The sequence below is a fragment of the Calypte anna genome, chromosome 4A (assembly GCF_003957555.1).
Source record: "Calypte anna isolate BGI_N300 chromosome 4A, bCalAnn1_v1.p, whole genome shotgun sequence".
NCBI classification, from domain to species: domain Eukaryota; kingdom Metazoa; phylum Chordata; class Aves; order Apodiformes; family Trochilidae; genus Calypte; species Calypte anna.
Window position 1 is genome coordinate 18,396,183 of NC_044248.1, and position 15,302 is coordinate 18,411,484.

Genomic DNA, 15,302 nt, shown 5'->3' on the forward strand with positions numbered 1-15,302 from the left:
TGGTAACATTTCTTAATTCTCAGTTAAGAAATAGTTTTTAGAATTCCAAGTACTCCACTAGATACTATTAGACTGACCCAGGTAAAACTCCGAGCTGAATTCTGATGATTGGTAAACTATTCCAGCTTAAGCTACCAGTACAGCCTTAATTAAAATATATTCATGTAGGTTTTAGCTGGGCTTCATCTCTTCTTATCTCTTTTGAATCTTTTTAATTCTTTTTAATAAAGAAGCTGGGCTTCTTGTCTCTTTTTAATCATGACTTCTAAAACTATAGAAAAAACTTAATGCAAAAGTATTATATTGCATTTTATATTACATATTTATACTTCTGATTTTTTAATTTAATCTCTTCCTTACACTTCTGATTGGTGTCTTTCAAATAAGCTGTCTTCTTCCTTGTGGCTTTTAAAATATCCAGTGGCTAAGGTACTATAACCACTACACACAGATAAACATAAATTTTTTGCCTAATAAGATACATGTTACCAGTTACATCTTCAAGGTTGAAGATTAATTCCATTTTATTTATGTTTACTGACTTTTTACATGCTTAGCTTATGTTTGTTTAGATTCAGTTCATCAACCTTCAGAGAGCAATATCTACTTTTTTTTTTTAAAGAAGAAAACCAAAAGCTTTTGCATATCCAAAATCCACGTATGATAATTTTCAGCAGTATAAGAAGGGACAACTTAAATAAGATTTTCACTTGCTAGCCAGATGAAGGACATGCTGAGCAACAGAGACCGTGAGCTAGAGAGCTTACACCGCCAGCTTGATACGTCCCACATGGAGCTTGCAGAAACAGGACGAGTAAAGGAAATGGCTCTGAAAGAAAACAGACGATTGCAAGATGACCTAGCTACAATGGCCAGAGAAAATCAGGTATGAAGGCAGTACCTAATACTGAAGTATTAAACTATTTACTGCTTGCTTAGTGATGCATCAGAATTGCTATGTCTTCAATTTTGATTTGGTATGTTTAATAATTGATATTTTTTTGAACACTGGGTTATTAAAAATAGTGGGGAAGAATTATAAAAGTAATTACTTTAGATACTTAAGCATAGTCAATAGAGTGGGGGAGAAATAAACAAGCTTTCAGTTTTGTCACCCTTCCCCAGATTAAAAAAAAAGCTAAATAAAATAAATCTAGAGCAGTATTGTTTATACTGGAAGAAATTATGTCAATTGGTTATGTCATTTGGTAGTTGCTATTTGTTTGGTAAAAAATGAGTTTTATTTGTGGAACATAGATTACTGAGGGACAGGAAGAAACCACAAAAATGGGTACCGGTTTACTAGTCAGGTGAAAGCATGGAGGTTGTTAGCACATTTGAATTACTTCTGGTGCTTAGACATTCGTTAGTTTCATTCATCTTGTTTTCAGGAAGTGTTGGATATATTGAGTGAGGTATGCCACATTTTGAGATTAGGATGTTTTGGAATGTAGATTTTAACGTTTGTGTTCTGTGCACCTTGATAGTGGTGGTTGTAAAGAGGTATTGGCAGGTTTTTAAATTTCCAGTTCTGGCAGTTAGTTTCCATTTATCTGTGTTGATCAGCAGGGACTTTGCATTTACTGATGTACTGGGAAAAGTTGATGTTTGGGGAAAAAATGTAATAGGGCTTAAAAGCTGAAAGACAGAGGGGTTGAAGAAAACTTACTTTCAAGGTATGATAGTCCTGAATAATAGTCTGAATTTGTTTCCTGATTTCAGAAATGGGTAAGGATGCACAGTCGATGGGAATAGGAAGGGTTCCCTTTCCATTGTGTCAAGGTTGTGTGGGGTTTTTAGATGGTGAATTCAAAGGTGCCATCTATTTCCCTGGAGAAATGTTCTTACTGGATTGTCTTTGCATTGGTAAGGTAGGTGTCACGGGGAGGTGGTGTCTTAGAGTTCAGATATAATTGCACCTATTCCGTGCGTGTGTTATGGTTTTTAGTGGAGATTCTGTTCAGGTACTGTTTGCTTGCAGAGTTTTATGTTATGAATTTTTACTCCTATTAGTTGTATATGATTTCATCTTCCCTTAGCTCTCTCCTAGTTTTGAGTCATAGCAAACTCCCTTGCTAGCAGCTAGCCAGTCAGTAACTTTAGGCCAAAAAGCAGGTGAGAAGTAGGTTATGATTGCTGAGTTAGTTAATGTGTATTCATGGTTGGCTTTCAGGTTGGGAGGTATATAGTCCCTGTCAGCTATGGATAGCTAAATAAATTTCCTTGTAAAGTGTGTGCTGTAAAGTCACAACTTAAACTTATGTCAGTTACAGAATCAAAGTTGAAATAAAATCTTTAATGTCTTGAAGAATTACTTATTTCTGTAAAGTATCCTTGAATATTTTATTGAAAGATAAGTTATATCAAGTTGACGGCATACGCTACTTAAAATTTTTTCAAGACAGAAATAGTTGAGAGATTCAGTGAATTGAACAGTTTGAATTATTATTATTATTATTATTATTATTATTATTATTATTATTATTATTATTACATCTTCATCTTGAGATATACTGCAGGGGTCTGCAAGTTAAACGAGCCACTGGTGTGTAAGGCTTATTCTTTCAAGAGCACAAGGGGCTTTATCCATTTGCACTATCATTGCTTTATCTATTCTTCCTTGGAATTCTCTGAGTCTTGGATTCATGGCTTGGAGAACCTGAATTGCATCCAATCTTGATAATCCCTCACACAGTCTGAGGCACAGAATTAGCTGGTTACTACTGACCAAAAGCCTTCCAGCTCCAAGTGCATGATGCAGATGTCTTTGTATAATAGAATGTGTGTATGGACAATATGTCCAGTGTTTTATAGGCTAAGGAACATTTTTATTTGGCTAAATATTAGGAAGACTACATAGAGAATATGTGAATGTGATTTAAAAAGCTAGCCCAGGATTTTGTTGTGAGTCATTATATTCAGTTTGCATGGCAAATGCAACTATTGCAGCTCAACATGACTCAAATGCCTTCAACAGTTTTGATGACAAGATAAAAATGTTTGGTTTAATTCACTGTAAATGCCAACAGTAAAAATAACCAAAGGGTTGTCAGCATTTATTTCAGTTCCCCTCAATCAACCCAGCTGAGGCTGAATCTAGAAGTACAATATAGCAAAGTGTTTTAAGTAAGTGATGTAGTACCCTGAATAGTTATAGAATCATAGAATAGGCTGGGTTGGAAGGGACCTCAGAGATCATCGAGTCCAACCCTTGATCAACTACCGCCACAGTCACTAGACCATGGCACTGAGTGCCATATCGAGTCGCTTTTTAAATGTCTCCAGGGACGAAGAGTCCACCACCTCCCCAGGCAGCCCGTTCCAATGTCTGATCACCCTTTCCGTGAAAAAATTCTTTCTAATAGCCAATCAGAACTTCCCCCGGCACAATTTAAGACCATGCCCTCTTGTCTTACTGAGAGTTGCCTGGGAAAAGAGCCCAACCCCCGCCTGGCTCCATCCTCCTTTCAGGTACTTGTAGAGAGCAATGAGGTCTCCCCTGAGCCTCCTCTTCTTCAGGCTGAACAGCCCCAGCTCCCTCAGCCTCTCCTCATAGGATCTGTGTTCGAGTCCCTTCACCAGCTTGGTTCTTGCAAAACCTATGGTACAATACATAGATATGTGGCTGTATTATTGAAACAAGAGGTGCTAATCACAGGTATCTAATAAGATGTAATAGTAGATGTTACTATAACATGATGACTAAAGCTTTCCCAGTGTGCTTGGAAAGACCACCAGACAAGCAGACTAATTTCAGCATGTGCTAGATAAGGGACACAATAAAAAGGCTGCTGTTAATTAATATTAATATACCCCAAAGAGACAAAGGGAAAGAAATAAGGGCATATGCTGTATTTTTCCTGCATTTGATAGTGAGGATAAGAGAAGATACTTGCCTTTTTTGCTATCTGTGCTAGAGGACTCAGAGAAAGGTGAAAGATGAATCTGAGAGGACCAGAGTTGACAGTTCCAACATATCAAACAAATACATGGTGCATTTTTTGGTGTCTAAGCATGATCTTAATAATGCATTTAGTTCTTTTGTCTTGAAATTCTACTTTAAAAGAAACTTTTTTTTTATACAACTGACTTTCTAATGACACAAAACTTTCCTACACTCAGGGATAGGGAATCTTAAGTCTAAAAAAAACCCCAATTCCTAAATATCTGTGTGCTGAAATTTCCAAAGATGACAGGGATATATGGTCAGGGAAGCTGCTGCTTTTATGAACTGGTATGGCATCAGTTGTTTTCTGTCATTATTCTTACCTGGAAAACTCCTTGGTGTTTCTCAGGTAATAGGGGATATTTCTGAACCCTAGAAATCCCAAAGGGCTTTGACTAAATTACTTTAAAACAGAATAGAATAAAATCTAGGCCATACACAATTACTTTGATTTGCTCTGATACAGTAATATATGATCACTTTACTCTAATGCACTTTTTTGCCTTTATGTAATCTTTTTAGGCTATCAGTACTGAGCTTGAGGATGCAATACGTGAAAAAGAAGAAATGAAAACCAGGGTTCATAATTATATAGCTGAAGTTTCCAGATTTGAGACCCTGATGACTTCAAAGGTAAAACTATAATCAGCAGGCAGTCATTACTATTTCAATAAATCCCTTGGATTTAGAGTATAACACATTCTCATTAGGACATAATAAATTAACAAACGTATGGTTTGTTGTTCTCTGTGCTTGTCCTATTTTCTCCTTTATTTTTGTCCCCTTGTCCCCCCTTGTCCCCCCTTGTCCCCCCTTGTCCCCCCTTGTCCCCCCCTTGTCCCCCGTTGTCCCCCCCTTGTCCCCCTCGTCCCCCCCTTGTCCCCCCTCGTCCCCCCTCGTCCCCCCCTCGTCCCCCCCTCGTCCCCCCCTCGTCCCCCCCTCGTCCCCCCCTTGTCCCCTTAAACCAAATAAAATTTATGCCAAGACAACATGAACTGTCAAATGTATCACATGACTGTGAAAAGGAAAGAATGAGTTTGTGTCTGGCTTTGCCTTGCATGGCTGGATGAATACATTTAATTCAACCCCTTGTAAGAAGTAGAAAGGGCAGTGGTATGTTAACATAAAACTCTCAATTTAAAACACCTTATGTTTAGTTTTTAAGAAGTTTATGATATATGCCCAAAGTACTTCAGCTACAGATGTGGCCACATGGGAATCTAGTTATTTAAGGCAGTTACCAAGAAGCTGTAGAATGTAAAGCCAGTCTCCAATTATGAGAGGTTATTTTCAGTCCTTGTCTAGTATTGCAGCTGAATGTTGCCTATGGAGACAAGGATTTACTTTTTAGCATAGCGTTAGCTTAATCTGTTTCCTAGTGCCCCACCTCATTCTGTCTGCACCTTTCAGGTTTTGGAGAAAACATAGAAGGACTTTCAAAAATAGCAGCCTTCCTCCTGAGATAAATCTGATTCATACCACCAGCATGCTAATCCCAGTCTGTGTTACAGGAACTGGGAAATAAGGGATTTGAGCTAAACAAAGGAAGAAGTTAATCACTGCCTGATGATGTGCACTTGTAGTTGGGTCAAATTAAAATTCCCAAGCAACATTTGTTCTGTTGTTAGTTACATAACTGGTAGATGCTAAAGCTTGCACTTTTGTACTTTTATAATAGACTCCCTAGATGCATATGCCCAAATACAGATTATCAGTCTACATATTTATAAGATTTATATTTGTAAGATTTTAGTGAGTAAAAGAGCTCAAAACAGACTCCTGATGGAATTTCTTAGAAATGGCTGCGCTGGGATCTGTACATCTCAGTAATGTGACCATTGATGATACAGAGTTCCAAAATAATGCTTCCCTGGGAGCTTTTGAAGCAAATGCTGAATGTAAATACTTCAGTTTAACAGAACTGAATGGCATCACTATAATTATTTACTTATTTGGATTTGCAAATGGGATCATGCACTTTAGTAACTTCTGGATAGTGGGATTAAGAAAACAGAGAAACATCTATTTTGTTTTGGGAAAAAAAAATAAATATAGGGAGTAGGCATGAAGTAAGATCAGTTGACTTAACAGTATGTTGACCATTGCAGAATGATTTGCTGTTTCATCTAGGAAAAAGAAAACCAAGAATTGTTAGAGAAATTCCGAATGCTCCACACGCAAGCTGAAGACTGGGAAATGAAGGCTCATCAGGCTGAGGGAGAGAGCAGCTCAATACGACTTGAACTCCTTTCTGTAGACACTGATAGGAGGCATCTTCGAGAGAGAATAGAACTTCTAGAAAAAGAGATTGAAGGGGTAATCATTTGTGCAATGAAATTCTGTCAAGAAAAATTCTGTGTCAAGGAAAGTAGGATACAGTCACATATTTAGTAATAAAGCAAACATGCTATTTTTAATGCTTAATGGAAAATAATTCCTATATATGAATATTTCAAATGTGGACACAGTTTTGAGTTTTTGAAAGAGTAACTGATTTTGGTTATGCAAACTTTCCTTCTCTGCTGTGTGCTTTACCAAAATTACAATCACAGCATTTATTTAACACTTTTAATACTCTTCTGTTGGGTGATCATTGCTGTTATGTTGTCATCTCCGTAAGGACTTTTTGTTTAGTTGCTTCAAAATATCTTTGTATAGCTTTATGAGTATTTTCTGAGCTTAGTTTTTATATTTCTCTGAAGCTTTGAATTAAGTATTTGAAGCACTGGTGGGTGGGAGTAAATATAAAAATGTGACAGCTGTGGTCCAGGTCCAGAATCAGGTTTTCCATAATACTGAAACCTAGTCCAATAGCATAGAAATTAATGAGGTTTTTATTTTTAGAAGCAATAACAACTTCATGGAGATCAAGGAAGTTTTACAGTATAATAGTTGTGGATTGACCATATTTAGTCTCATGCTTTTACTTAGCCAAAAAGAGTTAGAGACTTTTGAGTAAAAATAGATTGTATATTGGTATATTTTCTTTTAATTTTCTTCTGAAGCTGGAATCCAGCCTCTTTCTACTTGTATAATTCTTCAAGCTGGTGATTAAAATTGCAGAGAGGTTTATTAGTTGTTCTTAGCTGTGATTTAGAGAAGAGGAAAGGACAGTTAATTTTATAGAGAAAGTTTATTTTGAAAGGAAAAGAAAGTATTAAAAAAAACCCAACAGAGAACGCTTACCTCAATGTGTAACACTGAAGGGGTATCCTTATTTGTCTTTCTTTAGCATATTGTTGCACATCAAGCATATGAGACTCAAATCTCCTCCATGACAAAGACTATGTCCAGGTTGGAAGAAGACATTAAACGTGAAAAACAGGATAAGTCTTCTGTGCTGGCAGACCTGGCTTCTGTGAGGGAGCTCTGTGTGAAACTTGAGTCTAACAAAGAACTTTTATCTCGACAGCTGACATCCAAAAGCATGGATTATGAAAGGGTAAGCAGCAAAGGCAAATTTAGTTTGCTGTAACAAAATATCTTCCTTTGCCTGCTAATGGTTATTTGAGAAAAGAATAAATTACTTCCAAGAGCAAGGTAAGTTAAATTTGCATTACTGGCTTTGGGTTTATAAATAAATTACAAATTTTGCCGCATACAGATCAATACCTGCATTTTTTTTATAGAAAAAAAGAGGGAGTTCGCTTCATTCATTATCACAACAAAATGTGGCAGTACTAATTTTTTTCCATACCAGAGACAAATTATATTTATTTGCTTTTATGTACTATTTTTAATTTGTGCAGTTTTTCAACTTTTATGAAAAGTGAATTGTGCATTTGTGCAGACATTAAAGAATTTTACTTAATGTATTTTTTCAAATACATTGAAATTTAGATTCAGCTAAAGTTCATTAAATATTTTCAAATCATTTAAACAGCTTTGAATTTAAAACTGTTTTGAATATAATTTCTGTGTTATTTGCAGCTGATCAGTGTGTCTTTATGTAGTGACTTGGCCATACTTTCTACTACTGTAGTATTTAAGACCTTGAGAACACTAGTTCTCATCCCCACAGAATTTGTTCATATTTATAAAGCTGATGAGGAAAACATGCATTCTTACATTTTTAGCAAATCCAAGAAGCTAATTGTAAGCCAACCTAGACAAATAGATTGAAGGACAGTAAATACTGGTTTTGTACTTCTGCAAAAGCCTACTGCTGCTAACAGCCAGTTCTCTTCACCTACTTACCTGAGCATTTCCAGCACCCAGTCAGTCATCCAGCTCCCAGAAAACATTTGACGAATGTACAGCCTGAATAGTTTTTAACTAAGTATAGTTTAAATAATAGTAGGCTTTAATTTGTTTTGTAAGCACAGCTTCCTGTTAATTTCTATGAAACTTCCAATCATTTTGGGTATTTTAGCAGCTCGGCATGAAATCAAGCTGTGTGTGCTTGTTAATCAGTGCACTATAATATATAAAATCTGTATCCTAGGTTCTAGGTGAATTACAAGATATAAAATCAGAAGTAGAGTTGCTGAAGAAGCAGTTATCCAGTGAGAGACTTACAGTTCAGAATCTTGAAACATTGCTGTCTACCAGTAGAGACAAAGAATTTCAAAACCATCTAACGTCCCAAGAGAAAGATTCCGAGATTCAGTTGTTGAAAGACAAGCTAACACTCGCCGAGAGCAAACTGTAAGTTTTAACAAGTGTACATATGTGCTATGCACAAAGTCAGATTTTTGATGTTCAGTATGGCTGAGCAGATTTCTGCAGCAGTATCTGTTGACCTTTCATGGCATCATTTGCTTAGTTTCTTTACAGATCTTTCATACTGCTTTCAATAATCAGCACCCTGGTGGCCATCAGTTTAGTGCAAGCAGTAAGCTTAAACAGGAGTCAGACTCCAGAAAGTTTGCTTCACTTTTTCTGCTGGTCTTGACTCTTTCTCATATCAGTCAGTCCAAGGTGGTGCTACCTTCTCTGAAGTTCACTTACCTGGTACAACTCTGTCATCTTTTCAGTGCCGTCACTAAAATTCTTTTCTTCCAAGCCTATTAGTGGACGTAACTACCTAGTGGTGAGATAGCTGATATGTTGCAGACATTTGCACTACAGAACCATCCAAACCATGATGAATCTGTACATGATGACATTATTAATTGGCCCTGTACAACTCATTGCTTTATGTTTTAAAATTGCCGAGTTTTGTTTCCTTGGGGAAAACTCGTTTGGGAATTTTATTTAATTGCATATAAATAAAACAAATTAATGAAATGTCCTGATTGTGAAATTAAACATGAAAGTAAAATTAAAAAGGGGGAGGATTCATTTGACTTTAATTTATCTTTGTGTAAAAACAGTATAAAACTCTGTTTAAATAACTTCATACTTACTTTTTCACAATTTTTCTTCTCCACACATTATGAGGTTCCTTTCTTGTTTATTCTAAATATCAGTATTTGAATTCTTAGAAGGACAGGATATTGGTGGAAGAAAAAAAATGTTCTCTTAACAACATAGTAGCTATTGACTTGTTTCCCTCTTTATCTCGAAGGTTCTGCATATTGCTAGGCAAATGTTCGGGTCTAAGAACTAGCTGTATGTTCTTTATTTTCTATTATTCAGTTTTTAGTATTTCAGTTTTTTGTGTTGTGATAAAAACAGTGTATCAACATGTAACTTTATTATAGGATCAACGTTGTGCGTAGGGGCACATTGAAATATTTCTTAATTTTTGAATTATTTACTTCACTACTTTAATTTTGTTTAAATGTCATTGACATAGAATAGCCTCAGAACTCACAAAACTGTTTGCTTTCTTTCCTTATTTTACAAAAATTATATTGGGCCCTGAATTCTTATCTCCATCCTGAAAGCATATGCCTGTCTCTGAAGGACTTAGAATAAGGTATCATCGAGACCTCTTGTCTTCTGCATATCTTCTCAACATGCTGGATCAAGATACAATTCTAGCAACATTAATCATGAACAGGGAACACAGGGAAAAAAATGCTGTGGTTCTTTTTGGATCAAATCTCTTCAGCAGTTTGCATCTTCCTGGAGTCACAGACCAGCAAGTGCCTGAGAGGAAGCCTGTGACTGAGCTGGGAGTGGAACTAATTTTTCAGAGTTCAAGTCATAGAATCATAGAATCATAGAAGTGCTTTGAATCATAGAAGCCCAGTGCTTTAGCACTAAACTAGTATATTTTTGCTTCTCCAGAGGAGACTTAAACACTCCACCTTCTATTGGCCTTTAAGATTCTATGGAATAACAACTCATAACTGTCTAGATCCTGATTTAGTCAATGTATTTTATGCTTAATGATTTTTACTTTGCTTACTTTATAATGCAATTAATGGTGTTTTGCGACCAGGCGTTGAGTCATCCAAGCTGATGATTTGCTAAGAAGTATGAATAATTATATTATTTAAGATTTTAAAGGCTGCTTGTCATTTTGATTCTTGTAGTTGAAACAGCCCTGAACACCAACATGTAGTTGACAAGCTTTCATACTCTAGGTTTTGCTGGTCTGAGCAATTTTTACTTACATTTACTTACATTTGATTCAGCTGTTTTCATTACTAGTTAGATAGTTCCAGTATACTTGAAATAATTTTTACTGGAGCCATATCCATTTGTAGCCATTACTGAAGCCATTATGTTTGTAATTTTTGTGGATAGTTTCTGATTTTTTTTCTCCTTCAAGTGTACACATGAAACAAAGCATATCAATAAATTAATGATTTGTCTGTTTTTATAAAACATGTTCGTGTTTACCTTTATCTGAAAAAGAACATGGTATGTTGTAGTAGGGATGTAGTGAGAGGCTTGCCAGCTTCACACTTCTTTCTCACCTTAGCTTTCCAGAAACATTGTTTTGCATTCTCTTGATTCTCACCACTTCAAACTGGTCTTTGATTTGGTCTGTGTGAAACAACATGTCCAGTTATCTGTTCTTGTTTTATCTTGCTCTAATTAGTCTAAGCTTCTAGAGGATGGTGTTTAAAGAAAACTTTGTTGCTTCTCATGGTTTTTTTTAGAAGCAGCTGTAATAGAGAGGTTTCCATACTTCGAAGTAAAGTTGTACAGCTGCAGGCTGACTCTGATGTTTTAAAAAGGCAACTGACAACTGAACGATTTGAACGGTAAGATGCAGGGGGGTTTCAGTGAGGTGACTCCTCATTTCTTCTTTCTCACTTTTAGTGAGAGGAACTTCCGTGGAAAATTGTGTTCCTGTTGTCTTGCAAAATCTAATATTCTTGAGAAGTGCTTAATTGAAAAGAAACAAACTTACACAGTTTCTGAATTCCCTTATCAATGTTGTTTACCATTGTGACTAAAAAAAAAAAATCCCTTCTCATGAAATCAAGAAGAAAGCTTGGTGACAAGATGAGAAAACAAGGCTCTTTGCAAAGTATTGTCAAAATCACCAAGTAAAATTATGGGGAAAAAATTGTTTTATTTCCTTAACACCCTGCAGCATCAAAGTGTTCTTTAACTGCAATTACTGTCTGTTGGTAGAGAGCGTGCAGTTCAGGAAATGCGCCGACATGGTCTCTCTACATCATCATTACGGGCTTCACCTCCTCTCAGCTCAACATTAAGGTCTCCCTCACACTCTCCAGAATGTACCACTATAAGGACAACTGATGAAGCATCAGCTGCAAAGTAAGCCATTTGATATTGGCAGATTGTTTCTGTTTGAAGAGTTAGGTTTAAACTGTTTCTAAGTAATACTTTTTAAAATTACATGACATTCTTACACACTTTAGGTAGTTTTAAGTTCTCCTTTTGCTGACTCTGCTAGTATAAAATACGATAAAATATTGATTTTAAACAGTAGATGCAAAGTGCTCTCCAAAGGCCATATAATGTAATGGATTCCCATTCTTGTTTTTGTTATTGGTCTTGCACCAGATGACAGCTTCAAAATATATATCACCTTCTTATTCTCATTAATTATTTCCAAATATATATTGCCAATTTATTATTGTTAATAGTTATCTGTAGTTATAATTATAACTATAGTTATTGTTATAACTAATAGTTATAGTGGGTCATATTAAGAGAAATGCCATGAAATTCTCTAAAGTATGGCAATAAAGGACAGTCCACACAAGAAAGTTGAAGTATTTGAACCCTACACATTAGATGAAACTGTCTCTAAAACAAGTGCATAAAAATGAATATATTTTTCATTGTTACTGCTTGAATGCTATATATAAGATCATGAACACTGGAGTCCATAAAAAAGAAACCAAAGTCAGCTTCTCATCTGTTGATTTTCACTGACTGTTTTGTTCTTTTAGAGGTCATAGGTGTTTTAAATTGTCAGTTACGTGTTACAGGCCTCATTATTACCATATATTAAACTGCAGTGAGGAGCAGAAGGGGTTGAACTAACTGATCTCCAGAGGTCCCTTCCAACCCCTAACATTTTGTGATTCTGTGACAAGGAAAGATAAACATGAATCTAACTATCCAACTGATAGACCAAGAAACAGAATTCCAAACTGCTATGATTTTAAACTTTACTTTTGTTGGTATATACATACAGTTTGTGCTTCAGCTTAGTTTTGTTAACAAAACCATGGTTTTCCTGGGAACTGAGGTTGGCATGGGATGATCCACACTCAACATTTTTTCTCTTTTTTTGCAAGTTTTTGAACAAAGCAAAAAAAGGAAACTAGCAAATGAGATACTGATAGTGGGGATGAAACAGCAGTTAGTATTGTGATTTACTGGTGAGGAATTAGGCAAACCTGCAAACCCTATCACATTGCAAGTCAACATTTTGACTGAGATAGTAATAGATTAATGTATTTCTGAGAAAGCATATCATCAGTAGAGAATTGCCTATTGTATTCCTTGTGTTACAGTAAATCCCAAGAGCAATAAATGTAGTCCAGTTGCTATACTTGAAGAATAACATGTAATGAACTATTTTTATCCTACTACTTGCCTACTTAGTTTGAACAATGACAGCTCTGTACCGTATCTTGTCAGAAATATCCCATTTTCATGAAGCATGCATTTTTAAAAGATAGTTTTTAACAACTGAATTCATATGCAGTTTAATTTTTTAATATCTTTCCTTCTAAACCTATCAATGGATTATTACATTAGAATGATCTCAAAAGTGCTATCACCATCTTCCACCCTGCTTAGTTACACCTTCTTGGGAGTTAACCAGAGTGAAGTGTACAGTCTAATAACTGTTCTGTGGTGTTACAACTGTGTTTTTCTTTAATCTGATTTAATCTTCTCAAGAAATTTTCCTCATCTAACATTTAATTTGTTAAGCATTTGAGCAACAAGTTACTGAAGTGAATGTAGAGTTTTAGATAATATGCTAATAGTTGATACCCAGGAATAACAGAAGAGAATACGAGGAATCTAAATCTAGAAATCTTTTTCTTTCTCTGCCAGAAATGTGAGCTTCAAGGAATAACCAGTACTTGAGCAACTGAAGCATTACCTTCTTACAAGGACTTTTTTTTTTTTTTTCTAATCATGAAGGCTGACTTGTATTCTACCTCTGTTTTGTTCAAATTGATGATTACCCTTGAAGTTTCTGAGAACTGATGAATTAATCAACTTTTCAAAATTCTGCTTTCACAACTGGCTGGGGTGACTATTTTTTGCTGGCTGTTTTACAGGTTTTGCATCAAGGCTGGCTAAGGTTTTTTTCTATTTTGCAAACATAATAATTGTAAGAAGCAACAAGTACTTGATATGACAGTCTCTTCATTTTATATTTTGTTTTCTCATATGGTTACAGAAGTTTGCTCATCTTGGTGTGAACTAACATAGAATAACATACATGACTGTCTTTAAAATATGAGCCAGTGTATATTTTATACTCATGATTTCCTATGTTTGTGATTTTCTGTTTACAGATTATTCTTTTTGGTATTTTAAAGTATTGATCCTGTTTTGTCAATGCATTTTGTTTACTGTACCTTTTCTTAATAAAGATATCCATTATTCTTTATTAATTTTTTTGTCATCCAACATCTACTAATCTCCTTTTGTTTAAATTTTGTGTGAAATAATATGTAAAATATTATCCTAACCTTAAATAAAAAGTAACAAAAATACAGAAAAAGTCTATTTTAAAGGTGTATTTAAATTCTCTAAATATTTTTCCATTAATTCTAAAATACTTTGTATTCAATTTTTTAAATCACATTTAGAGATATTTTTCAATTTTTGGTTTTAAAATATCAGAACAAAGCCTGGAATCTTTCATACACTTAAAGCTCAAGATGTTGGAGAGGTGACACAGGCCTTTATGTTGTGACACACAGGAGGTAAATGCAACGAGAAATCATCTTTCAAATAGCCACTCTATTTAGCAGAAGGGCATTTAAGAGTAAAGCTGTGAAGTGAGTTGTGATTAGGTGTGATTGCTCTCAAAGTCCACCTGTGCAGATAATTGTGTATTAAATAATTCTTCCATTCAAGAACAAACAATTTTCTAATAATTACCCACCATTCAAGCTGACATGATGTATATCTGTAGGACTAGAAGTGTGAAGGTGAATTGTTGTACATCCCTGTACTGGCCAACAGGTAGTGTTCTGCTTGCCTAGTGTTGTGAAAAAAAAAAAAAAAAAAAAAAGAAAAAAAAAGGAAGGTGATTACCAACTAGCATTATTAGCCAAGGTGTAAGCAGCACATCAAATTATTTGGGGGGAAAATATACTTTTTTCCTTTGAGATTTTGTCTGCTTTGAACTAAGGTTATTACAGTTAGAAATTGTGAAGGATATTGTGTTGACTGGAAATAACTGTCTTGTTCACAGATAAATAATTGCTGTTGCAATCTACATAAATCTGTTTTATTTTTCATCTGTTTTGTCAGGGATTTTATTTAATATGCGTCTGATTTAAATTTTACTCATTAAAAACAACTTGGAACACCCATTCAGAAGTACCTGAAAAATACTTGTACCCATTAGGCTGCTGAGCCAGAAATTGTTTATTTTATAGTGGGTTCATCTCATCATTGTTACTTTTTATGTCTCTCATTTGCCAGTTACAGGAATGGAAAGATCATCATCTCTAAGTGTTATTTACATATTAATACTGTTTGCAGTTAAGTCAGTAGTTTCCACTGATGCTAATTGACATTAATTATTCAGAATGAAGCAGTTCAGTAAGAATGAGAAAAGAATGTGTGTTCTGCCCAGTACCTTCAATGGTGACTTGCAAATATCTTATTTTGTGTATAAGCCCTTTTCATTTGGAATCAGAATTTTTAAAATTATGACAAGTGTTCCATTTTATTGAAAATACTGTATTTCACCATACAAAATAATGTATATTTTTACAGTGCAATTAAAACTGTAACACTTCAATTAGTAGTAATTCTTAGATTAATATAAATTATGTAG

The 15,302-nt window shown here is 35.0% G+C and overlaps 1 protein-coding gene across 1 annotated transcript in view; it reads left to right on the top strand.

Annotated features, from left to right (window-relative positions):
* Window positions 1-13,378, top strand: part of CEP135 (centrosomal protein 135) — a 31,105-nt gene extending 17,727 nt beyond the window's left edge. The window contains 8 exon segments of the mRNA XM_030449978.1: window positions 718-886; window positions 4,469-4,579; window positions 6,077-6,262; window positions 7,179-7,388; window positions 8,391-8,593; window positions 10,945-11,049; window positions 11,426-11,572; window positions 13,334-13,378. Coding sequence (XP_030305838.1) covers window positions 718-886; window positions 4,469-4,579; window positions 6,077-6,262; window positions 7,179-7,388; window positions 8,391-8,593; window positions 10,945-11,049; window positions 11,426-11,572; window positions 13,334-13,355 — 1,153 coding nt within the window. The 3' untranslated portion in view covers window positions 13,356-13,378.
* The last annotated feature ends 1,924 nt before the right edge of the window (window positions 13,379-15,302 follow it).